This window comes from Dama dama, chromosome 5, assembly GCF_033118175.1.
Source record: "Dama dama isolate Ldn47 chromosome 5, ASM3311817v1, whole genome shotgun sequence".
In the NCBI taxonomy this organism is placed as follows: Eukaryota; Metazoa; Chordata; class Mammalia; order Artiodactyla; family Cervidae; genus Dama; species Dama dama.
Window position 1 is genome coordinate 9460848 of NC_083685.1, and position 27824 is coordinate 9488671.

General features: G+C 55.2%; 1 protein-coding gene across 2 annotated transcripts; it reads left to right on the forward strand.

Annotated features, from left to right (window-relative positions):
- Positions 1 to 31: 31 nt before the first annotated feature.
- On the forward strand, positions 32 to 18705 carry MVK (mevalonate kinase). 2 transcript variants are annotated; one of them, XM_061141713.1, is made up of 11 exons: positions 32 to 173; positions 1318 to 1409; positions 2681 to 2828; positions 3893 to 4037; positions 5226 to 5381; positions 8426 to 8529; positions 9123 to 9168; positions 12871 to 12961; positions 13322 to 13438; positions 16839 to 16992; positions 17975 to 18705. In XM_061141713.1, exons 2-11 carry the CDS (start codon positions 1332 to 1334, stop codon positions 18124 to 18126), a joined length of 1191 nt encoding a protein of 396 aa, XP_060997696.1. In that variant the 5' UTR covers positions 32 to 173; positions 1318 to 1331; the 3' UTR covers positions 18127 to 18705. The 2 variants fall into 2 exon arrangements, with proteins under 2 accessions (XP_060997696.1, XP_060997697.1); XM_061141714.1 differs by lacking the exon at positions 5226 to 5381.
- Positions 18706 to 27824: the final 9119 nt, after the last annotated feature.

The following is a 27824-nucleotide window of genomic DNA, read 5'->3' on the forward strand; positions in this document are numbered from 1 at the left end:
GGTAAACAAGAGCTATTGGCCAATGCTCAAGCCAATTGGTAAAGAGAACTCTCGGCTCGCGCGCTCTGATTGGCTTGGCAGAAGGAGGAAGCCGCCTCTCCTCCTTACCCGCGAGCTCGGGTATGGAGTCCTGGAGCTGCTCGGCTTCGGGAGCAGAACACCTGAGGCGACAGGTGAGAGAGGTTGGGGTTGCGAGGCGGGGTGGCGCGAAGTTCGAGGCCGAGACCCAGAACAACCCCGGACTGGGCTCTCGGTCTCTCAGGCTCAGTCTCCTCAGCTCTGAGAATCCGTCCTCAGGAGCCGGCGACCTGGAAACTGACAGGATTTTGAATCTCGGACAAGCAGTAGGTCTCCTCACTCCGAGCCTGAGTTTCCCTCCCTGAGGAACTGGGGTCACAATAGCACTTAGCTCAGAGTTCGGTTCAGGTCTCACGCTATTGAAGTAAAGCCTTAAATAGATAGTTTTTTTTCTTTTCTGTTTTTTAAGTCGCTCAATCGTGTCCAACCCTTTGCGACCCCATGGACTGTAGCCTGCCAGGCTCCTCTACCCATGGGATTCTCCAGGGAAGAATACTGGAGTGGGTAGCCAGACCGTTCTCTGGGGGATCTTCCTGACTCAGGGATCGAACCCAGGTCTCTTGCATTCAGGCGCATTCCTTAACGTCTGAGCCATCAGGGTAGCTTTGCATTATTTATAAAAATCTAAAATGTGCACACGCACACCCAGCAAGTCACTTTTTAGGACTCTGTCTTGCAGAGATCCTGACTTAAGTGTGCAAAAAAGGGGGGGGGGGGTGGTGAGGAGGTGTAACAGCTGTTTTTCTGCAGCTTGTTTCTAATTGCGAAATGTTAGAAACAGCCTGAAAATGCCCAAGAAAAAATTTCTTTCCAGTCCATGATTTCATTTAAATTTCTGCCTTTAATAGTAGTAATAATAAAAGCTGGTACCAAAAACAGAGTCAGTAATAAAGAACTATCAGTTAACTGACTGTGGTGTGCCAGACACTGCTAAGTGTTTTGCTTGTGTTATTTAAACTTTCTCAAAACCCATTAAGGTAAATAGTTACTGTCCCTGTGTAACTTTTAAGGTTCGTGGCTTTTTGATGGCTATGTGGCTGGCTAAGATGACATCACTGGGGAGCAGTGGGTTCAAACTCAGATTTTTTGGTATGTTAGGCTGATTGCTGCTCTGTACTGCTTTGGGGGCACATAACAAGTGCTGAATGTAGCTGCCTTTTTTGTTATCATGGGGTGCTTGAATTAGGCATTCTCTGAGGTCTGGGGACCTTCCATCCTCTCTCTCTCTTTCCTTTTAAGGACTCCCAGGAGCCATGTCGTCAGAAGTCCTGCTGGTGTCCGCTCCAGGGAAAGTCATTCTGCATGGAGAGCATGCCGTGGTCCATGGCAAGGTACAAGGCCCCCTGAGCCTTTGAGGGTTGGGAACTGCTGCTCCCGGACACTAATCTTTTCTCTTTCTTAAATTTATTTTTGGCTGCTCTGGGTCTTTGTTGCTGCATGAGGGCTGTCTTTAGTTGCAGCAAGCGCAAGCTTCTCGTTGCAGTGGCTTCTTTTATTGTGGAGCACAGGCTGTAGACAAGTTGGCTTCAGTAGTCGTGGTTCGTGGGCTCAGTAGTTGCAGCTCTCAGGGGCCTGGAGCACAGGCTTTGTTGCTCCACGGCATGTGAGATCTTCCTGGACCAGGGATCAAACCTGTGTCTCCTGCATTGGCAGGCAGATTCTTAACCACTGGACCACCAGGGAATTCCCCTGATGCTAATATATTTTTTAAATATTTATTTATTTATTTGACTGTGCTGGGTCACAGTTGCAGCATGTGGGATCTAGTTTCCTGACCAGGAAATCAAACCCAGACCCCCTGCACTGGGGGCATGGCGTCTTAGCCACTGGACCAGCAGGGAAGTCCCCTGATGCTAATCTTAAAACAAGCTGAAAGAAAGTCTTGAGGTGTAGCCTGGGAGATCAGAAAGGTCAGTTTCTTCCCAGCTGGGCAAAGAAAAGGTAGGTGTAAGGCTCTCTGAAGGACTTCTCTGGCCCACCCAGTAAGATAGCAAGAAAATGACATGGAAAGCCATGTGGGCGGAATGAAGTCACTTAGGAAGTGAGCTTCAGTGGAGAAGAGATGAAGTTTAAGGACTAAACTCTGGGGAAAATGAATAGGACCCTGCAAAGGAGTCTGAGACATGCATATCTCATTTAACTCTTACAACTGTCCTCAGAGGTTAAACTTTTATTGTCCTATTTTACAGTTGTGGAAGTTGAGGCTTAGGAGAGCGTTGGCAACTTGTTCAAGGTCCCACACACCTCAGTAGAGCTAGAAGTGACCCTATCTGCTTGAACCTAAAGCCATGCTTTCTCCGCTCCTCCATGCTCTCATTTTTCACGTTCTTATATTAATCTTTGAAAACACGGTGATCAGGGAAGCCGTCCCATGGTGTTGAGAAATTCTGAAGTTTTACGTGGGAAAGGAAAAGACATGTAGGTATTAAGTCCTAACTGATTGGTAGCGGTTGTGCCTGTGAAGAAGGTGCCAAGGTTGATGAGAAGCGTCTGCCAAAGGCATAGTTCAGAGTGGCCCACGTGCTAGTATCTAAGTTAGAAGCCATGCATGTTGCCAGCAACCCCTGGGATAACTGCTGGTATCATGCCCTTTGTTCTATAGGTTGCACTAGCAGTGGCCTTGAACTTGAGAACATTCCTCCGGCTTCAGCCCCACAGCAATGGGAAAGTGGGCCTCAACTTACCAAACATTGGCGTCAGGAGGGCCTGGGATGTGGCCGGCCTTCAGCTGCTGGACACCAGCTTTCTGGGTAAGTGCAGGGAGCAGGAACCAGGTGTGGGAAGAGCCTGGGCCCTAAGGAGAAGGAGGAGGAGGACGGCTGGGCCGTCATCCCAGGCTGTCCCTGAGGGACCCAAGGCAAGTCACTCTGGGGGTGTTTTCTCTCCTGTCCCCCGTAAGAATAGCTTCACTTATTTATTAACATATTAATTTATTTAAAATTTAAAAGCCTTCTCCACGTGCCGGCCGTTCCCTTCCACCCAAGCAAATCTCCACTTTTCATATTCGCTTTATGTGCGTGTCCTTTTCTCACTAATTATGTTTTGGGAGAGGGCAATATTGGGGAAGTAATATGGCCTTTAATTTGTGTGTCTGTGTTTTTAAATATTTTGTAGCAATTTTTAAGTTACTGGGGAATCTTTTAAAAATATATCTATATACTTATTTGGCTGCGCTGGGTTCTTAGTTGCAGCACATAGGATATCTAGTTGCCGCATGCAGGGTCATTTAGTTGTGACACGTGAACTCTTACTTGCAGCCTGTGGGATCTAGTTCCCTGACCAAGGATCGAATCTGGGCCGCCTGCCCCGGGACCCTGGAACCTTAGCCATTGGACTGCCAGGGAAGCCTCATGGCTTTAGTTTTGATATTGTACCATGGAGGTCAAACCCAGGCCTTTGAGTGATATGTGTGTGTGTGCACACGTGTATATGCGTGTGTGTTTGAAAACTACTAGCAATTAAGCCCTTACTACATGCCAGGAGCAGTGCTAAGGGTTTTCTGTACCTTTTTTTATTATCTCTACAACAATCCTGGGAGGAGATACCCCTGTTACCTGAGGTGCAGACAGATTAAGTCCCCTACTCAAGGTCAGAAAACCAGTCTTTGGCACAGTCAGGACCCACCCAAACCCAGGCCTGTCCGCCTCCCAAGCCTGGAGTCCACCGACAGCCTCGGCTGTGGTGCTCGGACCCTGAGCCCACGTCTGTCCAGATTCTGATGCCTGGAATGGCTCAGTTGCTTTGTGTTCTGGTGTCTATAAAAGCACCGAGGCCTCCTCATCCCCCCGTGTACACTTGTTTGCCTGTGTGACAGGGCACAGTGACGGTGCAGCGCTCACCCCGGAGCATGTGGAGAAGCTGAAGGAGGTGGCAGGCTTCCCCGAGGACTGCATGGACCCCGAGCGCCTGTCTGTGCTGGCCTTCCTCTATTTGTACCTGTCTATCTGCCAGGGTCAGAGGTATGTGTGCCGTTGGGGCAGGGAGCCCAGGTGCAGCCTGCCCCCCAGATTGAGCCCAAGTTTTGGCCGCTAGACAGCACATGGGCTGCCTTCCAGGCTCTGAATACCCATCAGCTATCCTTGCTGCATTCCAGGCACCATACTGGTGATTGTTTAGTTGGTGGCTTAGTCACTTGGTTGTGTCCAACTCTTGCGACCCCGTGGACTATAGCCTGCCAGGCTCCTCTGTGCATGGGATTCTCCAGGCAAGAATACTGGAGTGGGTTACCATTTCCTTCTCCAGGGGATCTTCCTGACCCAGGAATCGAACCCAGATCTCCCGCATTGTAGGCAGATTCTTTACTGACTGAGTTACAAGGGAAGCCCACCTTGCTAGACCCTATATATGTGTGTATATATATATATGGTCTGCTTTAGGTATTCACAGCAACCTCACGAGAAGGACACCCTCTCCATTTTGCACAGGGAGAAACTGGGTCCCAGAGAGTTAGAGACTTTCTGGGCCACATAGCTAGTTAGTAAGTGCTGAGAGAGGGGAAATCAATTCCATTCTCTTCAGTTCAACACCTGCCTTTTTTTTTTCCTCAGTTGATCTTTTTTTTTTTCCACTTATTTATATTAGTGGAGGCTAATTACTTTACAATATTGTAGTGGTTTTTGCCATACATTGATATGAATCAGCCATGGATTTGCATGTGTTTCCCCATCCTGAACCCCCCTCCCACCTCCCTCCCCACAACACCTGCCTTTTTAACTCACAATGCCTCTGGCCTTTCAGTTCAGCCGAACCAAAGCCGGAGTCCATTCTCGGATCTGCTGGGTGGCTTCTCTGTGCCGTGGCCAGGGAGACACGCTTGTTCCATGTTCCATAGGCTCCATGGGATCTCTGTGATTAGCAGAGTGAAGCCTGTGTTATGATAAGATCTGGGTTGTCTGCCCGTGGGGAAGCCAGCTCTTAGAGAGGGACATTCCTGTTGAGGTGGTGTCACGGGGTGATACAGGGCACGGGCTGCGTGCGGCTGAAGGTCAGACAGTGTTGGTTCAAACCCCGGGTCACTTCCTAGCTTGAATGAGGTTCTTAGCCTTCCCAAGCCTCAGTTTCCTCATCTGTAAAATGGGGGTGGTGACAGCACCTCCCTCCAAGGGGTTGTGTGGAGAGTCAGAGCGCTGCCGCCCGGTGTGTTTCAGAGCCCTGCCCAGCCTGGACATCACTGTGTGGTCGGAGCTGCCCACTGGGGCCGGCCTGGGCTCCAGTGCTGCCTACTCCGTGTGTTTGGCAGCTGCCCTTCTGACGGCGTGCGAGGAGATCCCAAACCCGCTGAAGGATGGGGAGGCTGCCAGCAGGTAATCAGGCGTCCCCCTGCTCCTTGTCCCTCCTGGGCACCGCTCCCCAAGGTCAGATCTGTCCTGTGGGCCCCTTACAGCTGGGCATGCTGAGGCACAGGGCGGCCACACAGCTTCTGATGGTGGAGTGGATCTGGACCCAGTGGTCTGAATCGAGAACTTGAGCTCTTTGCCACCACTCCCTCCCCCCCGCCACCTCATTCTGACCTTGCCTCCTTTAGGTTCACATGCTGTGGTTTTTTAGAAAGAACCTGAGCCCGGATGTAGAGGGCAGTGGATCAGACGAGCCATCACCCTTGTCACCAGCTCACTGTGGGACCCTGACCAGCCCACTCCCCCCACAGGGAGCCTCACTCAGTGCCAGTTTCTGTAAACGGTGCTACCAACACCCAGGGGGGCATTGCCAGGTCGTACCAAATGGTTACGACAGACAGAGTAGCGTGCTGAGAAGGAAACACAGAAGGAGCGTCGGTCCGGTCAGGGCGTCTCCCCTCCTGTTGATCTTCAGGCCCGCGAGGTCGTAGCACCTCCTCTGCGGTTCTCACTGTGAGTCACCGAGGCTTGTCCAGACAGGGCTGCGGCGGGCCGTTTCTCTTAGTTAGGGAAACTTGAGAAACCAGCCCGAGCACAGATAATGCAATTTGTCCTGGGAGTTGGGAATGAGGCTGCAGCATCCAGCCTGGCAGCTTTTTGCCGAGGCCTGTCCTGGGCCCTCATGGCTCCAGGAGCCCTCTTGCTGGGGAGCTTCCAGTAGCAGCCGCGTGGGCCTAGCTGTGCTGTGTCAGGGAGGGTGTGCTGCTTGCCAAGGCCCAAAGCTCAGTTAGGTCCCTGTGGCCACAGTGGGTCCGGGGGCTGTTGATAGGATTCCCGGTCTGGGCTGCTCTGAAGGGCTCACACTCCGGGGGGTGGGGGCCGGTGGAGACAGCCTTGGCAGGCATCTGACAGGTAATGAGCGATTGCAGCTGCAGGGGGGCTGTTTTTCCGGAATCGCAGTCACATTTGCCTGTGAACTCGCTTCTCTCTGGGGCTCTGTTTCTTCATCTGAAAAGGAGTGGCTGCACCTGATGAACTCTTGGGTGGGGGTGGGGGAGCTTCCAGCCTTGACACGTGCTGATTCCAGGGTAAGGTGGTGACACAGGACAGAGGCGACAGGACCGCCGCTCAGTACCTCATGCTGATCGCTGATTCTAGTGCAGAGCAGTGGAGGCCAGGTGGCCTGGGTCGCCCAAATAGACATCTGCCCACGGACTGGCAGACCAGCTCTGCCTTTCAAAAGATAAGGGTGGTTGCGGGTGTGTGCGTGCATATGCACGCCTATGGGTGTCCAAGTATGCGTGTGGTCTTTCCTGTCCTGCTTCTTTGCACCTAGTTCCCCCACCTCCCCTGAAGACCCATCACTGCTTCTCAGAACCGATAGGGAGACCAGACCTGGTCCCCACCCTCCCTGCCCCAGTGTCTTCCAATCAGAAGAAAGAGTCAAGTTTGCTGAGTGGACCGGACCCTGGGCCGTGTTCAGGTGCCCCTTCCCCACCTCGCTCCCAGCTCATCTGTGATCCTGGAAAGGGCCAGCTCTTATCCAGTCCCAGGCACGGCACAGGCTGCACAGCTCTGCCCCCACATCCTGCCTCCCTGACCCTCACCCCTTGTCCCTTAGGCCCCCCCATCCCTTCCAGAATGGGGTGCACTCTGTCCAATCGGCACTGCACTTCTCGGAGGCTATAGTTAAATACCGGTGACTTCCTGACATCCATTCTGCATTAGACTCCAAGGCTGCAAGTAGTCAGGGACCACATCTGTGTGCGCTTAGTCACAGGCACATAGTAGATGCTCAGTGTATATTGAACAAGTGAGTGAGTCTTGTCAGCACCCCAAAGGTCAGTAGTTATAAGCTCGGGCTCTGACAAGCCGATGTGGTTCTGATGTCACCGTGAGTGGCACCGTGGTCTTGGGGATGCTGTTTCACCTGTTGGAGCCTCAGCGTCCTCTTCTTAAGAAAGAGGGTGGTGACTGTACCTTCCCTGAGAGGTTATTGTGAGGACTACACATGGTCCATTAGGGGAAGCCTGTAGCACAGTGCTCGGCCCTGGGTAATCAGTAGCTCTAAGCAGTGTTGACTGACTGTTAAACATAGCTTCACAACCATTGGGTGAGTCTCAGGTCCATAAAATCCTCATCTGACCCTTGAGGAAAGCACCTCAGAGAGGGTGATTGACTTTCCCAAGGCGCCACAGCGAAGGAGTGGGTGGACCGGGCTTGGAGTGACTCCAGGACAGAGACCCCAGGTGGAATACACACTGTCCCCTGGGCGTTTTGCAGAGCACCAGTGTGCTTTTCCATCCCATGATGTCCTCTGTGATTTGACACCTTTGTCCCTGTTTCCCGAAGGAGGACACTGAGGGTCAGAGGTGAGCGGCTGCTCAACGACACCCAGTGAGTTGGCGGCAGAATGGGGCTCAGCCCAGCCCCCTGCTTAGTCCACAGCTCAGCTGCATGGCCCCAGCAGCTTCTGTGGGTCTCAGGGCAGGGACCGCACAGAAGGGACATGAGAGCTGAGAGAGAGCGGGGCGGTAGGGCTGAGCACGTGGCCGCATGTGGGCCTCGCAGGTTTTCAAGTGATACTCGCACTGTCATGGTGAGTCCACACCCCTCCTGGGGAGGAATCCAGAGAGGGCTGGGGCCAACGGGCCCACACGCTCAGGAGGCAGGAGTTGCGTTCCTCCAGAGGGGGAGATAGGGGCTCAGAGAGGGCCGGCAAGAGGCCCAGAGTCCTTCAGCTCACGAGAGGCAAAGCAGAACCCCGTGAACTCCAAGCCTCAGGTCTCTCCGCTGCATTGGGCAGGAGTGCTCTTCAGGGCCTGCTGTTTAGCCAGAGAGGTTCGGAGCTGTTTATTTGTCTTCTTTCTGAGTTTGGGGGCCCAAACCCCTTCGCCTTTTGGTCTCCAGCAAGCCCCGCCTGTGACCCCGGCCCTCTGCTGCCCTCAGTGACCCCCAGCTCCCCATTCACCACCAAGGACGGTAAAGATGAATCTCTGTGTCTCCTTCAGGTGGACCGAGGAGAACTTGGAGTTAATTAATAAGTGGGCCTTCCAGGGGGAGAGGGTGATTCACGGGAACCCGTCTGGAGTGGACAACGCCGTCAGCACCTGGGGTAGGTGCTGCCTTGGGCCTGCGTTCTCAGTTTTTGTTCTTTTTAGAAATTCCTGTGACAGGCGTAGCCGCCCAGGCTCCATGGTTTGGGATGAACATACAGTCAGTGTGTTCTGAAGAGGATAGCATTTTCCTGATGGAGGGGGACAGGAACTTCAGGGTTTCCCACCTTCCCGATCCAAATCTCCGGGGGTGGGCCAGGGCCTGGGAAGCCGTGGTTTCAGCGAGATCCCCGCCCCCAGGGATCCAGAGGGCGCAGCTGCAGAACCACTGCCATGGGGGCTGCAGACCACATGAGTCGGCCTCCCCTCTGGGGAGGATGCCTGCTCACTGCAGCTGGATGCCCTCTGGCCCCACCTCCACCGCATCACCCTGCGGCCTGTCCAGGGACGCCTGGACGGAGGGGAGGGACCCCCGGCCCTGGGCACGGAGCACCTCCACGCCCTCCTGGGCCTTTGGTCCTTGAAGCTGAGATGCCTCGTTACGGGGCTGAGTCAGTTATGGTGACACCTCCTCAGCCCCAATCTAGCCCCTCTCCCAGGAGGCTCAGATACAGAGCTTTTCCTGTGACCCTGACCCACCTGTTCTCTTTAGGAGGAGCGCTCCGATACCAACAAGGGAAGATTTCATCTTTAAAGAGGTAATTCTGGGGGAGCCGCAGCTTCTGCATCTGATGGGGGAGGGGGAGCCCCATTTCTTTGTGAAGGAACCCAGAGCAGGTGCCCCAGGCATTCCCCTCCCCCATGTGGTCCCACAGGCCGTGGGCATGAGGAAGCCTGCTCTTTCCTCTCCACTTAAGCTCTGAAGTTGCCAAGAGATCAGAGCGGGTGGTCAGGCGAGGCTGGGCCATTCCGCTTCCAGAATGTGGCTGTTCCCCCAGGCACTCCTTCAGTTAGCAGTTCATCCATCCATCCGTTTAGTAAACAAGAAGTGATTCCTTCCTGTGTTCCAGCTGACCCTACCCTAGGACCCTTGGTATAAAAATGGATCTCGGATATAGTTCTGGGTGGTTAGAGACAGACATGCACACATGAGCCACCAGTAGACTCTGTGGCAGTTGCCGTAGTGACGCCACCATGTCTGAGCAGGACTGGAGCCCACAGGAGGCTCATGGGAGGCCTAGTGGAGGGACGTTTGGCAGCTTTCAGCCTGTTGTGGATTTCCTTCCTCCCTCCTTTCAGAGGCACTGGAATCACACGTGTGTGTATTAAACTCCAGTCTCCTCTGTTCTGTTTGCTTTCAGGGTGGGACCGGCAGGGGCCGGGCGTGAGCCTGCAGCCAGAGGAACCCTCTGAGCCCCTGAACCCTCCCCATCAAACGGGGGTGGGGGATGATGGTTGTCCCAGGGCACTCTGCTGCCTTGCGGGGGCCTTGCCACACTCTGAGGGTCCCAGGGCCTCTCACCTTCTGCAGCCAGGATGGTCTTCTTGGCAGCCAGACAGCAGGTCCCGGACCTCTGCTGCCTCCAGTCGGGCTGCTGCATTCGGGGCTCAGGGGCCTGGCAGGCCATGGTGTGGACCCCTTCTCTCTACACTTGTAGCTTCTTCTCCCGCCTGGTCTGTCAGCTTCCAGAAGCCAGACCTGCCTTTCCGAAGCTCCAGGTCAGCATTCCTTTAGCCTAAGCGCTGTGGACATTTGGGGCTGGAGAATTCCTTGTGGGTGGACCGGTCCTGGGCAGCATGGGATGTTTAGTAGCTTCCCTGGACTCTGCCCACTAGAGGCTTGTAGCCCCTCCCCCGTCTCCAGTGCAACAACCAAAGATAGCTCCAGATGTTGTCACACGGCCCCTGGAGGGCAAGTCCCCCGAGTGACAACCCCTGCACCACACGGAGGAGGGAGCAGGGCCATTCAGGAGGGTGGAGCAGCTTCCTCTGGCTGCTTGTGGAAGTGATGGCGGGGAGGGAATGGGAGGTCTGGTCCCCAGGGGTAAGTGGCTCTGCCGGGTGGCCTGAACCCGCATGTGGTGAGATCAGGAGCAAGGGTGGGAGGCTGAGTGTCTGGGCCCAGTCCGCCTGCAGCCCACGGTCTCTCAGAGGAGATAGTCGTGCTGTCAATCTGGAACAAAGGTGTTTTTGGGGCTCTAAGTTGTCGGGGCTGACAGCAGGGAGGTCACCGTTGGGCTGCAGATCTGGGGAGTCCTTGATGGGGCAGGGGCAGGTCTCTTTCCTGCGAGCCTGTCGTATCCTAAGCCCTGAGCTGGCCCTGGGCTCAGAAGACCAGTGCAGATGTGGCCGGGCAGGCTCATGGCCTGCGGGGGTGATTAAGAGTGAGCGATGGAGGGTCTCCCAGGCACGGGAGGCGGGGGAGAGGCCCAAAAGTGTGTGCAGTTCCAGGGGGACAGGGAGCAGCAGGTGCTCTGGGGTCCCGGGGTCCAGTTGGAGCCTGGCTCTGCCATTTGCCTGCTGTGGGCCCTCAGGTGAGTCACTTTCCTGAAGACCTCTGTCTTCTCATTTATAGAATGGGAGTCCTAGGCATGAGAGTCCATGGCAGAAACTGTATCTATGAGTGCTTTTTACTCTTTCCTGACGGAATTCATCCATCCAGTCCATAAGTATCTCTGAACCGGGTGCTGGGGTCTCAGCAGGGAACCCAAAGTCCCACCTTCACGGAGCCCCCACTTTGTGGGAGGAGACGATCCCTGGACAGTTGGCTCTGTAAGGACACGGCAGGCCATCCCCACGGCCTCAGTACACAGAAGGAGAGTAAGGGCTGGGACGTGAAGGAGGGAACTGGAGCCCTTTGCCTGGATGGCATTTGAGCAGAGTGCCAAGGCCAGGGGGCAGGTCCCTGGCAGCAGAGATGCATGTGCAAAGGCCCTGAGGCAGGAGTGGGGCTGAAGTATTGAACAGCAGCTACGAGGCCAGGGTGGCTGAGTGGAGTGAGCTCCAGGGAGGAGGGAGATGAGATGAGCTTGGGGATGTCACCTGGCCCAGATCACACAGCACTTAGAGGATGTGGCCCTAGGGGGTGATCACTGGATGTCACAGGAGTCCTGAGTTTTGTGGGGCTGGCAGGGCTGGCAGCAGGCCCGTTTGCAAAGGACTTTATTTAAGAGAGATGAAGACATGATACCCAGACTCCTCCCACCCGGATAGATGGGGACACAGAGTGAGCGACCGACCTTTGTCGCTGGCTGCAGGGCGCTGCGGTGAGCAGATGGCAGGTTCTCTGAGAAGCCGCGAGGCCAGACTCCACATTAATCCTGCCCATGGCTTAAGAAGAAGCCCTTTCCCCCCAAACCACACATGGTGCTTCTCAATAAAAAAAAAAAAAAAATGCATTGTTTGCCAAGTGGATCAAGACGCAGCCTCCCAGAACACTGCCCTTTTGAGGAACGGCTTGTCTTTTAAGGGAAGAGAAAAGCCAAATAGAATGTTCATCTTTTGTAAAGTGAAAAAAAAAAAGAAAAGCCGGCCTCCAAGGCTGAGAATCGATATTAATTTCATGGGCTTATGGGCGGTGAGATCAAGCAGGTTTCTGGCAGCCTTTCCCAGCCCTGCTGGATTTTACAGCCTCGATTGGTGAAAAGAAAAGCGAATAAAGGTATTGGGGGCCTGTCCGTCTGCAGCCGTCTCCGGCCAGAGCTCATTCAGGTCCTCCACCCCCTGTCCCCAGCCTTGGGGCAGTGCTCTGAAAGGCAGACAAGATGACAAGAAACGGTTGCTTAAGTTTCCAAAGACAGCCAACCACAAGGACCATTGGGGCTGTGGTTTGGGGAGGGATTATAGGGCCCAGAGGGCAGGTGAGGACAGCGTGGTGGTGCTGGAGGGCCAGCTGACCGTGACCACTCTGGGGCATCCATTCTCCTACCTGGGCGTGACTAACTCCCTCTGACCACACCTGGGGTCCTGCCAGGTCTGGGCACCAATGAGGCAGGGCATGAACAGGCTCACAACACTGGGACCCGACTCTCCCCATCCATGACCCATCCCTGGTCCCATGGCTTTTTGATTCTCCAGCACCCTTCCCTCCAGCTCCCTGGGGTGGCCCACAGGATAGAGCCTCAGCCCCTTCTTGTACCCTTGGTGGTGGCGCCTTTGAACTTCTAACTCCATGCATGCTGGGCCCTCTGCACATTCACTCAAGGTTGAAACGACTGAATGGAGGAGCGAGTCACAAGCCAAAGGAAAACAACTGTCTGCCTTGGGGCCAAACTGGGGATGCGGCTATGGGCACCCGCAACTGGGCATCAGGAACCCTGCTTCCCAGACCTGTCTCCAGCTCACCTCCCTGGGCCTCCACTTCCTGCCCTGGGTCAGGGTGGGGCAGAGTCCAGGAGGGCCCCCAGCCCTGGCCCAGCTGCCCTGTCCTGGGCTCACCTTGGACCCTCTTTGCCCTGCAGGCCACCAGCTCTGAAGATCCTGCTGATCAACACCAAAGTGCCTCGCAGCACCAAGGCCCTGGTGGCCAACGTCAGGAGCCAGCTGCTGAAGGTACTGCTGGTTCCACTCCCGGGAGTGTTCCCGGTGGGGCCACGACACTTACGTTTGGGTGTCCGAGCCCTCCTTCTGCCTCCTGGGTTAGTGGGGGGAGGGGGTGGGGGGGGGCATGGACTTGGGGAGGCTCCGTGCACCCACAGCCCAGCAAGGAGGCAGGACAGGAATCCTTAAGCTGCCTTTGCAGTGAGAACCTCCTCTCTGCTTGGGTCCGTGGTGGCCAGGCAAGGCAGGGACCAAGCCCGAAGGAGAGGGGTTCACTCAGTGGATGGGTGTGGGCCATGGGGTCACCTTCCCCCTCTACCAGGTGTCTGCCGACCCCTAGGCCTCACGGGCACTCGTCTCCTTTCCCTGCAGTTTCCGGAGATCGTGGCCCCTCTCCTGACCTCCATAGACGCCATCTCCCTGGAGTGTGAGCGGGTGCTGGGGGAGATGGCGGCGGCCCCCACCCCGGAGCACTACCTCGTGCTGGAGGTAAGAGCCCAGCTGCAGGCTCGGGGTCCCCCACCCGCGGCGCTGGCCCGGGCAGTGGCTGCCCGTCTGCGCTCGGAATCCCTGGGAGCTAAAACGCAGAGGCTGGGCCTGGAGCCTGTGTGTGCACCCGTAAACAAGTGGGTCTTCTCTTGAAGCCTCTTCCCAAGTGACTGGGAGCAATCAAGGGAACACAGACACCCCTGAGGGTGGTGTCTAGTGTGTAATAAGTGCAGCGGGCCAGGCTTGGGGTCATGTGTGTAAGGACACGGTCCTCCATAATTCCAGGAGCGATTTCTCCCCTGGCCACTTCTTTCCTACTCTGTTTGCTAAGTACATTTAGTTAGTACTAAATACATCAAGTTCACGCCGTAGCTATCTCTCACATGCTGTGGATCAGACATGGTCTGAAATCTTTCATCAATGCTCCAGCCCCCACCCTTTGCCTAAATCTAGCTCAGAGATTGAGACCTCACACATGGGATTTCATCAGGCCCGCGTCTGAATCCTGACCTCACTGGAGTGTCTTAAGAATGAAGTGAGATTACATGGGCAATACAGGAGCACAATGCCCGATGAGCCACCAGCTCAGCCAGAGGGCATGGGCTTATTCCCAGACCTGGCCCATCTGGCCCAGTGAATGTGGACTGGCATTAAAAAGCCCCTGGCTTCCGTGGAAGAACCAGAGGATCCGGCAGGCCCGGCTAACATGGCTGTGCTGCAGCGGGTCAGCCAGAGGTGCTCAGGGAGCCGCCTCGAGAGAGGCCCTGGGGTCTCCGATTCTCCACCTTCCCCACCACTCCCTGATCGTCGCCCGCAGCCGCTGCCTGGGGCCCCCCTGTCCTGCTGCAGGCACTTGAGTCTGCAGCCCCTGTCATGAGTGGGAGCTGGTACTCTCCAAGTCTCTTCACAGATGATTCCTCACTTAATCCTCAAGCAGCCTACCTGTGAAGTGGGTATGTTGCCACCCTGTTACAGACATAAACACCACGACGTAAAGAGAATGACTTTCTCTGAGGTGTTTCAACTAGTGAGTGGCTGAGTTTGGAGTCAGTGACTTGTTCGTTTATTCCTTTAGTCAACTTTTTTTTTTTTTTGGTCTCACTGCACAGCTTGCAGGATCTTAGTTCCCTGACCAGGGATTGAACCTCGTCCAGGGCACTGAAAGCACCAATTCCTAACCACTGGACCACCAGGGAATCCCCCCAAATTTTTAAGATGGCTCAGTGCAGGGATTCCATCTAATTCATTTCCAGGCTTTTGCCCTCATTCCCCCAGCTATCTCCCTCCATCCCTTCAGCCTTTTCCCGCTGGTTCTCGATTCGTTTCACGTAGAAAGGAAGGGAACACAGTCCTCCTGAGGAGGAAATTAATAATGATGGAGTGCTGCCTAAAATACACCCCGTTGAGCCCCTGGAGAATGCCTCAGAACAGCACGTCGATTATACAGTGTGTATATTTTTGGCTGCGGCAGCTGCTGAAATGTGCAGCTCACCTCCCGGACAGCTCTGCACTCACACCAGCGAGCTGTTCTCCTGTGTCACAGCCTGTCATCCGATCCTTGACAGATTTTGGATCAGAATGTGACAGGTGTCTGGGACCTGCCTTGGCAACCTGACACCTGGTGCTCAGGCACCGAGAAAGGCCCCAGAAATTTCCCCTCCCCTCCAGCCCCCAGGGCCGGTGAAAGATACCCAGGGCTGCCACCAGGCCATCACGCATGTCTGCTCGTTTGTCACAAGTGCTGGGGTGCAGGAGGCAGGTTGCCGGGGAGAGGCAGACATGATCCTGCCCGACGGCCCCGGGCAGAAGAACCAGGTGGGCCTCGGCACACAGCCCCATGACGGGCATCCTCCTGGCACGCAGGTCCTCCCGGGACCCCGGGGCAGAGCTGCGCGCTGTGAAGCCGCACACGGCAAGGAGAGGGTGGTGACAGGGAGGCCAAGGGTGCTCTCAGAGGCGAGAGGCGCGCGCGTCACATCAGGCAGACCCACTTGCCGGTGCCGGCTCAGCCCTTCCCAGCTCAGCAGCCTTAAGCATGTCACTCTCCCCTCTGAGCCTCAGTTTTCTTCTTTGAAAAATGGGGATACAGTAAATGAAGCATAAAAGTACTAATAGCAGCTGATGTTTGCCGAGCACTTACCTTGTGCCAGACTTCACGGGAAAGACGCCTAATTCCATCCTCCTGGCAACAAGGCAGATACTCTTAGAATCCCTGTTTTACAAGGGGGAGCCCAGGGGCTTTCCAGGTAGCACAGTGATAAAGAATCCACCTGCCAATGCAGGGGACTCAAGAAACTCAGGTTCAATCCCAGGAAGATCCCCTGGAGGAGGAAATAGCAACCCACTCCAGTATTCTTGCCTGGGGAATCCCACGGACAGAGGAGCCTGGTGGGCTACAATCCAAGGGGTCGCAAAGAGTCAGACATGACTCAGCATGCAGCACACAAACTGAGGCTCAGCTGAAAGACCTCATCCCAAAACATGCAACCAAGAAGTGTCAGAGCCGGAACTCAAACCCAGGCTCAGCTGCCTTCAGATCCCACGTTCATAACTTCCCAACAGCAGGGACTAGAGTTCATTCTTAGAGCCCCAACATCTAGCAAGGTGCCTGGCATTTTGATGGGATTTGCTGACACCACTGGAGTAAATGAAATATAAATAGGGAATGCCTGGGCACTGGAGATTGTAAGCTTTTTTATTTTGTCAACCTGCCTCTTGTTTGATCTGCAGGAGAGTAGGAATTTTATTATCCATAATCAGAGAAATCTGAACAAACATTTAGCAATTCCCCCAACTCATGACCTAGTTAGAACTATACACACCCATTCTCATTTTGAAAGTTGGTTCCTGAGGAAGCAGTAGGATAGCATATTACTTGAGACTTTTTCCGTAAATGCCCAAAATCCATCTCAACCAGGCTTTAGCAGAAAAGGAATTTATTGACTTCTAAATGGGAAGATCAGAGGCGACAGCTTCAGGCATAGCTGAATCCAGGGGCCAAAGACAACCTCGTCTGAAATGTTTCTCTGTCTTCAATGTTTTCTCTGAGAACATATGCGGGGAAGATAACTCCGGCGGCGTGTCTCTGAGGGTGGCCAGTTTTAGCAGCTCCAGTGGAAAGAGGCAGGGTAAACCCTGGGAGGGCTCTTATTGTCTGACCAGTCCCCACGGCCAGAGCCTTCTGTGGCCAGACCTGGGACGTGTGCTCATCGCTAGCTCCATCCCAGCCCCACTGGGAGTCCTACAGGAAGGGGAGGGTCTCTTTTATCAGTGGAGAAGGACAGTGTGCTGGACAGTCAAAGCCTTTTGAGGTCCCAGACCAGCGGCTGTCAGATGGATGGGGCGGGCCCAGGACCTCAGCTCAGGCAGGCCAAGCCAGAACAGAGAACCTTCTCCCCAGGAGCTCATTGACATGAACCAGCACCATCTGAATGCCCTTGGTGTGGGCCATGCCTCGCTGGACCAGCTGTGCCGGGTGACCACGGCCCACGGACTGCACAGCAAGCTCACTGGCGCGGGCGGCGGCGGCTGTGGCATCACGCTCCTCAGGCCAGGTACCCCGGGGGCGGGCGGGGTTGCCAGCCTGGGCGCCCACAAAGCTTCCACGCGGGCAGTTCTTGGGGGAGGAGAAAGAAGCCTGTGAACAGTCACCTCTGCTGTGTGGCCTTGGTCAAGGGAATTAACCTCTCTGGGCCTACATAGCATCTAGTTTATGCAAAATCATTGCCCAGATTCAAGGAAGTAAAACATACTCAGAGAGCCTGGCACAGGGCTTGTTCCTCCCATCTCCTTACCTGCCAAGCCAAGCACAAGCTTGAGAAATGACCAAGGCCTTGTCACCGTCTACCGCCACCACCACCACTACCGGCCTTGCACTCCCTGCTGTCACCTCCTGATGTGGCCAGGACGGGGACTGACCTTGCTACAAAAGAAACATATCTCTACCCTCTTTAGTCTCTGGGGAAAGAGCAGGGCTGAGGAGCGGGCTTACAGCAGCACGCCCTGTGCTGGGGCATTGAGTCACCGCTGCTTTCCGTTGGCTTCCTCTCCATCTCCTTCCTTTTCTCGTCCTGCTCTCCCTCTTGCTTTGCTGTAAGCCCACAGCAGTCCCCTTACCCGCAGTAGGACTCCCAGGCCTCAAAGAGAGGCCGCGCCTTAACTTTGGCCGACCTTGACTGTGGGGGCCTAGTTCAGGGGCAGTGACGATGGCGGGAGAACATTCCTGGAGTGTGTGCGGTACACTGGGCCAGGCCCTCCACCTGTCGTAGCCCGTGTCAGCCTCTCCGTAACCCTTGAGGGGTAGCTCTCATTGTCAGCCCCACCCCTAGATGAGGAGATGAGGCTCAGAGAGGGGACGTCATTTGAGGCCCCACGGCCAGGTTCCACCTGACTCAGGGGTCCATAACCTTCCCGTGGAGGATGGCAGGCTCGGCGTTACAACAGGAACAACGGTCCCCTGCCTGTGCTGCAAGCGGGGCTGAATGTTCTCTGAGGGAGCCGATGGTGGGAGTGACCTGCTGCCCTTCCTGCCCGCAGATCTGGCACGGCCGGAGGTAGAGGCCGCGAAGCGGGCGCTGAGAGACTGTGGCTTTGACTGCTGGGAAACCAGCATTGGTGCCGCTGGTGTGTCTGTCCACACGGCTGCCTCCCTGGACGCCTCTGTCCAGCATGCTCTGGACAGCCTCTGAAAGGAGCCCACGCAGCTACAGCCCTACCACGAAGCCCCTTCCCAGATTCCTCTAGGTGCTGAAGTTGGCTTCTGTGCTGGCCAGTGGATGCCCAGCTCCTGATGCTGACGGGAGGCCCCCAGCCCCTCTGTGACACCCCTCCCGCCAGCTGTGCCCCTCGTTCCACACCATGAGCCAGGCTGCCCGGAAGCCGTGGTCTGTGTTCTACAACATTCTCTTGAGCCAGCCCATCAGTGGGGGGTGTGTGGCCGTCTGAGACAAGAGGGCCTCTTTCCCAGCCTCCTGGAAATTTCCACGGCCCCAGAGACTCCCTGGCTGAGCTGCTTAGATGCCACATGCAGGGGTCTGGTTCACAGAGCAGCGGACCTTCTCCCTTCCTCCGCCTCTGCACTCCTGCCTGTCTGTCCCACCTCCCCCAGGAAGCCTTCCTGGGGTGTTTGGGTGGTGATCTTTGCCTTCTGCCTTCCATCTGGCCTGAGGGTCGGCCAAAGGCAGGGTCGATGTGCAGTACCTTTTGGTCTGTATCCGAGGGGGTTGCAGACAAGATGGCAAAGGGGAAATAAAAAGATCTTGATTAAACAGTGCTTCACTCACTTCTTTCCATGTCTAGAAAGAAATGGGAGGGTCTGGTAGTCTCCCGTCACCCATACCTGCCGCCTCTCTCCTGTCCCTTCTCCAGCCACTTTCTTAGTGGAAAGGGCTTTGGGTCACTTGGTTGTATGTATCCATAGGATAGGGCAGAGTTTCTCCAGATGGCCCTGGTGGACAGGATGGATGCCCAAACATCAAACTCTCAGCCTGTCAGCACAGCTCCAGCCTGCTTTTCCAGAAAGGGGGATTTTAAATTTCCTAGCTCAGGAGGAACTTCTTAGCTCATGTGTACTTACAGCTGATTCATGTTGTTGTATGGCAGAAACTAACAGCATTGTAAAGCAATTCTACTCCAATTAAAAAGCAGAGACAGTACTTGACCAACCAAGTTCCATCTAGTCAAAGCTATGGTTTTTCCAGTAGTCATGTGTGGATGTGAGAGTTGGACTATAAAGAAAGCTGAGTGCTGAAGAATTGATGCTTTTGAACTTTGGTGTTGGAGAAGACTCTTGAGAGTCCCTTGGACTGCAGGGAGATCCAACCAGTCCATCCTAAAGGAGATCAGTCCTGAATATTCACTGGAAGGACTGATGCTGAAACTCCAATACTTTGGCCACCTGATGCGAAGAACCAACTCGTTGAAAAAGACCCTGATACAGGAAAAGATTGAAGGCAGGAGGAAAAGGGGACGACAGAGGATGAGATGGTTGGATGGCTTCACCGATGTGATGGACATGAGTTTGAATAGGCTCCAGGAGTTGGTGGTGGACAGGGAGGCCTGGCATGCTGCAGTCCACGGGGTCTCAAAGAGTTGGACATGACTGAGCAACTGAACTGAACTGAAAAAGTAAAAAATAAAAAAATAAACTTCCTAACTTCTCAAATCATGAGCACACACTAATTTGCACACTTTTCTAAGAAATGGAAACAAAACCTGCTGGCTTTGGTCGTCAAATATTCCTTCCTCTCTAAAATTGACTGGATGGGGAAAAGAGACTTGAGTGCCGGTAGCCAGTGTCTGGCACCCATCTTGCCCTACTGGAACTTTATATTGCAAGTAAGGGCTCTTTATGAAATGTCAGAATCCACTCAAAACCTCTGGTAGCCAGCACATTACTACCGGCAGCTCTCGGAGCCCCGGGTCGACAAGAAGGTGGGGGCGCTGGGGCAGAGAGTGCAGGATTCGGTTTGAATGGCTCTGCGCTTCTGCCCTTGGCCACTAGGGGGCAGCTGGCTTCTTTCCCAGTGTCTTCAGGGGAGGTGGGTAAGAGCGGCCTTAGAGCAGTCTCCCTCCCCTCCCCCAGACACCAGGGTTTTGTCTCTCTAGGTTCTGCCTGGGGTCACTGCCAGGAATCAGGGTGCTGGGAAGAACGTCTGCCTCAGCTTAACATGTGAAAATGGCCCCGGCGTCACTGACGGGCAGTTGCCTGCCTCTGGCCTTCAAAACAAATAATGCATAAAATGATATCAATACTGGGCCTTACTGTCTTACTGTGGGGCACTGTCCTAAGTGCTGTTCCTCAGTCATCTCTTTTTATCTACCCCCAATCTTGGAGAATAATTGCTAGTCCCATTTTACAGATCGGGAAACTGAAGCTCAGAGAGGTCAAGTAACTTGTCCAAGGCCACACAGCTAAGCAGCATCCAAAGCAGGATTCCGCATCAGCCGGTCTGACTCCAACACCGGCCTCCTGCCCCTCTGTGCTTCTACTTGGACACAGGTTTGTTGTGATTCTTGCTGTTTTCCACGCTCGGGCTCCTGATTTCCTGCGGACGCTGATGTACTTGGTTAGAGTGGACCTGGGCCTGGGTGTTTTTCAAAAGCTCCCCACATGATTGAATGAGCAGTCAGGGCTACACGATGCCTTCTCAGGGCTGATGCTGGTTGACAGCATTCCCTCACTGCAGGAGGTGGGCCTGCAAGGGGGGTGTCCAGAGGCCGAGGGCCCAGAACCTATCTATCTGCTCCCTGAGACCCTCCCTCTTCCTCCTGGGGACCGGGTGTCACTCCTGGAGCACAAGCCAACCCGTTACCCTTGCCCCACCGAAGTCCCCACCCGGCACGCCGTGGCCTGCAGCCTCTCACCCCAGCTGCCACCATCACTGGCCACTATGTGGCCTGGTGGCCCCCACTCCTGGCCACCTGTCTTTGATGTCACATTTGTAGGCGATTTGCATTTGTAGCCTCGCTGTTCTCACTGCCGGCCGCGCCTAGAAACCACCTCCGAATGCCTCCCCCCAGCCCCAGCCCTTCTGATTTAACACATCTCGAAGGGGCTCAATCCTGAGTGGTTGTCACAAGTTCCCAGGTGATTTTAATGTGCAGCCAGGGCTGACATCACTGAACTAGATGTTACCTAAAGTCATACCTGCCAAGAGCTCGCCTCTACCTGGGCCCCCATTTGGCTCTGCCAGCCACTCTCCACTTGACCTCTACTCTTGCGCCTGCGGGCTCCCCATGGGGAAGATGGAAATAGTAATGCCCACCTTATAGAGTTCCATGAGGAATGAATGAGAAAACGCACGTACACCCTTGGCACGGTGCCTGGCACATTGTAAGTGCTCAGAAAACACTCACTATTATGATTGGTATAATTGTTGGCTGCATCACGTGGCACGCAGAACTTCCCCAACCAGGGGTCGAACCCGCACCTTATTATAACTGTCCTGAGCTGAGAAACACGGGTGTCTCTCAGGGTCCAGAAGTCTCAGAATGGTGCAGAGAGCCGGTTAGAAGCGCCCAGTCCTGCTGATTCAGACCCCCTAGGTGGAGACCCCCAGGATTGCTGTTCGGGAAGCACAACAGAATGCCAACTGGCTTTCCAGCCTCCTGGCTTCCTCCTGAAAGAGGCGGTGGCATAGCCCCACACCCTGTCCACCAACCCGAGGACAGCAATTTCTCAAGTCAGCATCTGGAGTGGCTCCCAGCCTCTGCAGCCGACTTAACACCCACCCTCACAGCCTGAAGTTCGCAGGAAATTTCCCTACTCTGGCAGAGGTCTCGCCTTGGGAGACAGGCAGCAGACACTGTGATCCCTGCTGACAGAGGAGCTGCTGCGGTTGCACCCTTGTTCCTCCTGTCAGTGAGGATCGTCTTCTCTCTGAGATGGGCTCCTGTGGACCATTGGCAGCCCGGTGAGTTAGGCGGCGCTGATTGCAGGTGGCCGTGGCCCTGCCCCTTTGCCTCTCAAGGTCCCCCTTTTCATTCTTGTTCTCTGGCCAAAGCTTTTTCTTTTTTTTTTTTTTGTTTTTAAAAAAAGAAGCCAGCACACACCCCCTTCTGCAGCGCTGCCTGCCTTCCAGCTCACTTTGTACAACTCCTGGGCTGTCTCTTAGCACCTACTCTGCGCCAGGCTCAATCATCAGCTTAGGTGAGGAAGGCGAGGCCCAGAGGGGCATAGCAATATGCTTACAATACGTTTTCATCTCCAGCGCCCAGGGCATAGGCACATTTCCTCCCAATCGTCTCCCAAATGTCCAGAATCCTGTCCAGGACTATGCATCTGACTGTTACAGCCCTAAATTCTCTCTTAAGTTAGCACTGCAGTCCTGCACACATATACACACCTTTTCTCTTCATTACGTGCCTTACCTGGCCAGCCATCCTGCAGAACGTCCCATCTTCTGCACTGGTCATTGCGAGTTACACCCCTCCCCGTGGCTCTGTCAGCTCCGAAGTAGCCAACAGCAGCTGTCCCGAGCACCTGCTCCATGCCTAGCATGGTGCCTAGCACTTGAGGTGCCTTCTCCCTGTGAATCCCCTCAGGGAGGTGAGACAGGGAGGTTCTCATCCACTGATGAGTAACCTGAGGCCCAGGAGAGGGAAGTGAGTTGCCTGAGGTCCCAAGACAAGCAAGCGGCAGAGTGGGAGTTGTGTGACCCCTGAGCCCCGCTCTCAGTTGCTGTGGTGGACTGTTTCTCTGGGAGGTGACCCTCCCCATGTCCCCCTCTGGTCCCTGCTTCACTGTCATGAGTTGTCACACCTGCCCCTGAAGTGCTGGCTCAGCGCACCCCACCAGCCCCCTTGGCCCTCATCGCTGCCCACACACCTTGGACCCCCCACCCCCCCACCCACGATCCTGCCAACACCATCTCCTGGGCACCCCCCACCTCCCTCCAAGCAGCGGGAAGGGATGGGGAGGCCCAAACGCATGCATTCTCACCACCCTCATGGGCTCACTGAGGCGGAGGCTGCCTAATCACACACACAGGGGAAGAGACGGGAACTGGGCCTCTTTGGCAGGATGCTCTGCCAAACCCCCCTGGCACAGGAGATTAACTGGGTCTGTTCTCACACAATGTTTTAAATCTGATAGGGAAAACATCCATTTTGACACATTTGCATAATGCATTGGCTGAGGAGGTGTCCCCGCCGTGGATGCTTTCCTGGGATGCACCTGGCCTCCCTCCTGGGCATCCTCCCTGCCCGGAGAGGATGGGGCTGCCTTCCTCCCCATGGCTGCCCAGGGCTGTCGGTGGATTCTGGCCCTGAGCTCCTGGACGCCATTCACCCAGCAGATATTAAATATGCACTTATACATGCCAAGGGGGCTTCCCAGTGGCTCAGTAGAAAGAATCCACCTGCCAACGCAGGAGACACGGGATTGATCCCTGGGTCAGGAAGACCCCCTGGAGAAGGAAATGGCAACCTACTCCAGTGTTCTTACCTGGAGAATTCCACGGACAGAGGAGCCTGGCAGCAACAGTCCATGGGGTCTCAGAAGAGTCAGACACGACTGAGCACGCACACATGTATGTACATACACATATATACGTGCCAGGAACTGGGCTGAGCCCCGGGGAAGCTGGGTGACCAATATGGGCTGCTCCTCCTCTTGTCGGCACGCTGGTCTGCGGCTCTGGATACTTTCACGTTCTTTCTCTGCACCTGTATCTGTGAGGCACAAGCCTCGGAGGAAAGTAGGGTGAACCTCGCTTTACAGATGAAGAAACAGGCCCCCAGAGGGAGTCCCTGCTCCAGGCCATGAAGTCAACAAGTGCAGAAGCTAGGCCTTGGGATGGGTCTCTAGACACCAAGGACTGTGCTCTTCCTAAGATGCTGTGGCTGTGAAGAGAAAACGAAAAGGCAGCTTACTGTGTGAAATGAGGCAGTTTCTTGCCTTCTCTGGGCCTGAGTTTTCCCATCTGTGAAAATCACAGGGCTCGTTCACTCTGCCAGGAGCTCGCCCTCATGCCCTGGTTTCATCCTCCCAGTGATTACTGTTTCGTGGTCTCTGAGGTCAGACAGGTCTGGCCTTGTTCTATGGCCAGATCGTCTCCAGCTGTGGGGCTTGCAGCGGCCACGTCACCTGGCCATCCAGGTCATCTGGGCATCCGATTCGTCGTCTATAAAGTGGGGATGCTAGGTCACAGTGCACTTCAGACAGTTGGCCTGGAGCCTGGTACCCGGAGTGAGCATCCAAGATGCATCAACTCTTGTTGTTATTAGAGGTGGGGAAACTGATGCTCAGAGAGGTGATGGGACAGCTCCGAGGTGGCCGAGCTGAGACTGGGACCCGGCAGCATCTGACTCCAAAGCCTGGGGTTTCTTCCACTTTCCTTGCCTGGCATGGCTGGGTTTTGTCGATGGGACGTCCTGCCCCAGGAGAGAGAAGACTGGGTTCTGGTACATCCCCTGATGCCTGTAGGGGGCGTGGAGCAGAGCCTGCTCCCAGGAGGGGTGATGGGACAGCACACAGATGCAGGCGTCTTTACTGCTTTGCTGGGGAGCAGGGACAGGGAAGGATAGGGGGCATAATCAGGACCCCCCATCTCCCCACCTGCCTCATGTAGTTGAGAAGAGTGCTACCCACAAACTGGGAGATTTCTGAAATGCTGTGTGACTTAAGCCTGTGGCTTTCCCTCTCTGGGCTTTGGTTGAGTATTTCTAAGGATATTATTTTCAGCCCCATGAAAAGTGCCCTGCGGTCTTCCACGTGCCCCTCAGCCCCACTCTGAGGATCCCTACCCACCCAGGGGTCTCAAGTTCACAGCCTCCAGGGGCCAGCCAGGCGACACCCATTAGCCAGGCCCCGCCCGGGGAGGGTGCAGCACCCCACCCCAAAGCTCCAGACAGTTGTTGCCCTGCGGGGTGGTCAGTCCACAGTCACCCAACCTTTCTATTTAGTTTTTAAAGAGAATTCAGAAATCTGGAAATTTTGGAGGGTATAATAATAAAGTAATAAAGACTGTAAATCAATTTTTAAAACCCCTAAGGGTCAAATCCGACTCTTCTGCAGCTGGAAAACTGCCAGGGGTTGAGACCTCTTTCAGAGCCCGTCCCCCCAGCTCCTCTGCGCTCCGGAGAGTGAGCTGGGGAGCGGGGGCGCCACCTGTGGGCGGGCACCCCGCCCCCGCGGAATCTGATTACCCCCGGGCGCCCCCTCGAATGGCAGACGGGCGGGTGGCGGGGGCGGGCGGGGGCGCCAGAGGTTGAGCTGAGAGCGCTTCCCCATCAGGCACAGATGGTATTTTTTTTTTTTTTATCAGTGTCAGCATTGGCTTCTTTCTGCTCTGATGAATAGATTCTAAAGAGGCAGTGACATTATTCGAGATAGCAGAGGGAACAGAAAAAGGGTCAGCGACGGAGAGAAAATGGCAGAGCCAGCAGATAAAGGGGAGGCCGGAGGGGGCGGGCTACTGCGGCTGGGGCGCGTCCCCCGCCCCCCGCCACCGCGATGCCCTCCAAGCCCGGCTCCCTGCGGCGGGGGCTGCGGTGCCGCCCGGCCCCGGGCAGGGGAGGCCCCCGGCAGCTGCGCGCGCCGCTCCCTCCCAGCCTCGCGGCCGCCCATTCCGCCTTTTCAATTCGATTCAATTAGGCCTCCCCGCTCGGAAGCTTGTCTCCTCTGATATCCAGTTTAACTGACAGGGGATTAGAGCTGTTTGTAATACACACACACACTCTCCGCGGCTAAACCACAGGCAGGGCCCAGGGACCCGGGTTATTTATGGAGCCTGTAGCACTGTTCTTCTTGACCTGCTGCCTTTGAGGGCGGGGCGGGGGGTTGGTTATGGGGGGATAGGGGGCCTGCTTCCCTGCCGCACTCTCCATGCCCGCCTCACCCCCACTCCGGGCCTGGGCAGGGGAGCAAAAGAGCCCAAGGAGAACTGAGTTTAAATCCCAGCTATGCCACTTGCTGGCTGTATGGCCTCCGGCAAGCCTCAGTTTAGTCATCTGGCAAATGGGAGACAAGAGACTCCATCCTCTTCATGAAGGTGGAGGGGAGGGGAGGGATGACCTGTGGGGACAGGTGTAGGACATTTAACCCAGTACCTCTGCGTTCCCTTGGCATGCATGCGTGCATGCTCGGTCATGTCCGACTCAGCCACCCGGTGGACTAGCCCACCAGGCTCCACCGTTCATGGGATTATCCCAGCAAGGATATGGAGTGGGTTGCTGTTTCCTACCCCAAGGGATCTTCCCGACACAGGGATCGAATCCACGTCTCCTTTACCTCCTGCATTGCAGGCATGTCAGGCGGATTCTTTACCATTGTGAGCCACCTGGGAAGCCCACCCACCCTTGGCATATCACTCAACAAATACAATTTTTTTTTTTTGGCTACAGGATCTTAGTTTCTCAACCAGGGATCCGACCTGTGCCCTCTGTGGTGGAGGCCCAGAGTCTTAATCACTGGACCACCAGAGAAGGCCCAACAAATATGATGGGGGGACAGCTCTGTGCCAAGTGCTGGTCTGCATCACTGAGGACGTAAGGCCCTGGGCCTGCCTTCAAGAAGCTTACATTCCAGAGCAAGACTTGGAAATAAACGAGGACTCCCTCCCGGTGCGACATGGGGAGGACCAGACAGGTGAGACCGAGAATGGGGGTGATGACGGTGATGGAGCGAGTCCCCCTGCAGGGCCTCTGCCTCTGCTGTGCCCTCTGCCTGGAACGCCCCCACCCCGCCCCGTGTCTCCCTTTGTTTCCCCTCCAAACTGCTATCACTTGCCGTTACATCACCCGAGTCGATTGCCATCTCCCTGGGCAATTGCCAGCTCTCCAAGGGCAGTCACCTTAGCTGTCTTCTCAACTGCCACCTCCTCCCCAAGTTACCACAGTACCTGATAGGAGTGAAGGGTGAATGAATGGGAACGTCCCTGGTGGTCCAGCAGCTAAGACTTCACACTCCCTAGCAGGGGGCCCAGGTTCGATCCCTGGTCAGGGAGCTAGATCCCACATGCCACGACTAAAAATCCCGCATGTCGCAATGAAGATTAGAGATCTGTGTGCCACAGCTAAGCACAGTCAGAATAAAGTGTCAGTAGGGCCATACTCTCTCTGAGACTCTAGGTAGAGACTCCTCGCCTCTTTCAGCTTCTGGTGGTGGCTGGCTGCCCTTGGCATTCCCCGGGCGTGATCACGGCCGCCTCTGTCGTCCCTTGGTCATCTCGTCTCTGTGTGTCTCTGTCTTCTCAGGGCATTTCCAGGGACTTCCCTGGTGGTGCGGTGGTTAAGACTCTGCTTTCCAGTGCAGGGAGCACAGGCTCAACCCCTGGTTGGGGAACTGAGACCCCCACATGCTGTGCAGTGTGGCTACAAAACCCCAAAAATCACTCTGCAAAGCACACAACATTTCGTCTTCTCATAAGGGCACCAGTCACACTGGATTCGGGCCCACCCTCAATGACCTCCTCTTACTTGATGACACCTGAAAGACCCCATTTACAAATAAGGTCTCATCTTCAGAGGTACCAGGGGTCAGGACTTCATCTATTTGGTGGGGGGCAGGGGATGCAACTGAACTCATGACACACTTCAGGGCAGTGGTCTTCAGTTTGTTTTTGCGTCTGTGGTCCCTGGCACAGAGCCTGGCGTTACGTCACAGCTTGCAGGGGAGTCGTGGGGGCAAACACAAGAGCGGACAGAGTCTGGATGTCCAGCCTCTCCTCTGTGGTTGACCCCGGCTCCTCTGGTGACTGCAGCCACCCCAGCCCGAACGGCCCCCCAGCCCGGGCAGATCTCCGGGGGCAGCCTCTCCCGGGAAGCACTGTCGATGTCAGCAGATGCCTATCAACTTTCCTTCCCCAGCAGTCTCAGCTGTCAGAGGAAGTGAAACAGTCATTGCTTAGCCTTGCGTTTGAGATTTTATTGACAGTTTCATTGT

Excerpts from the sequence above, each read along its gene's own strand:
- MVK (XM_061141713.1), top strand. The coding sequence starts at position 1,332 with ATGTCGTCAGAAGTCCTGCTGGTGTCCGCTCCAGGGAAAGTCATTCTG. Across the intron at positions 9,169-12,870 it reads AAGATTTCATCTTTAAAGAG|GCCACCAGCTCTGAAGATCC; the intron begins GTAATTCTGGGG and ends TTTGCCCTGCAG. Across the intron at positions 12,962-13,321 it reads TCAGGAGCCAGCTGCTGAAG|TTTCCGGAGATCGTGGCCCC; the intron begins GTACTGCTGGTT and ends CTTTCCCTGCAG.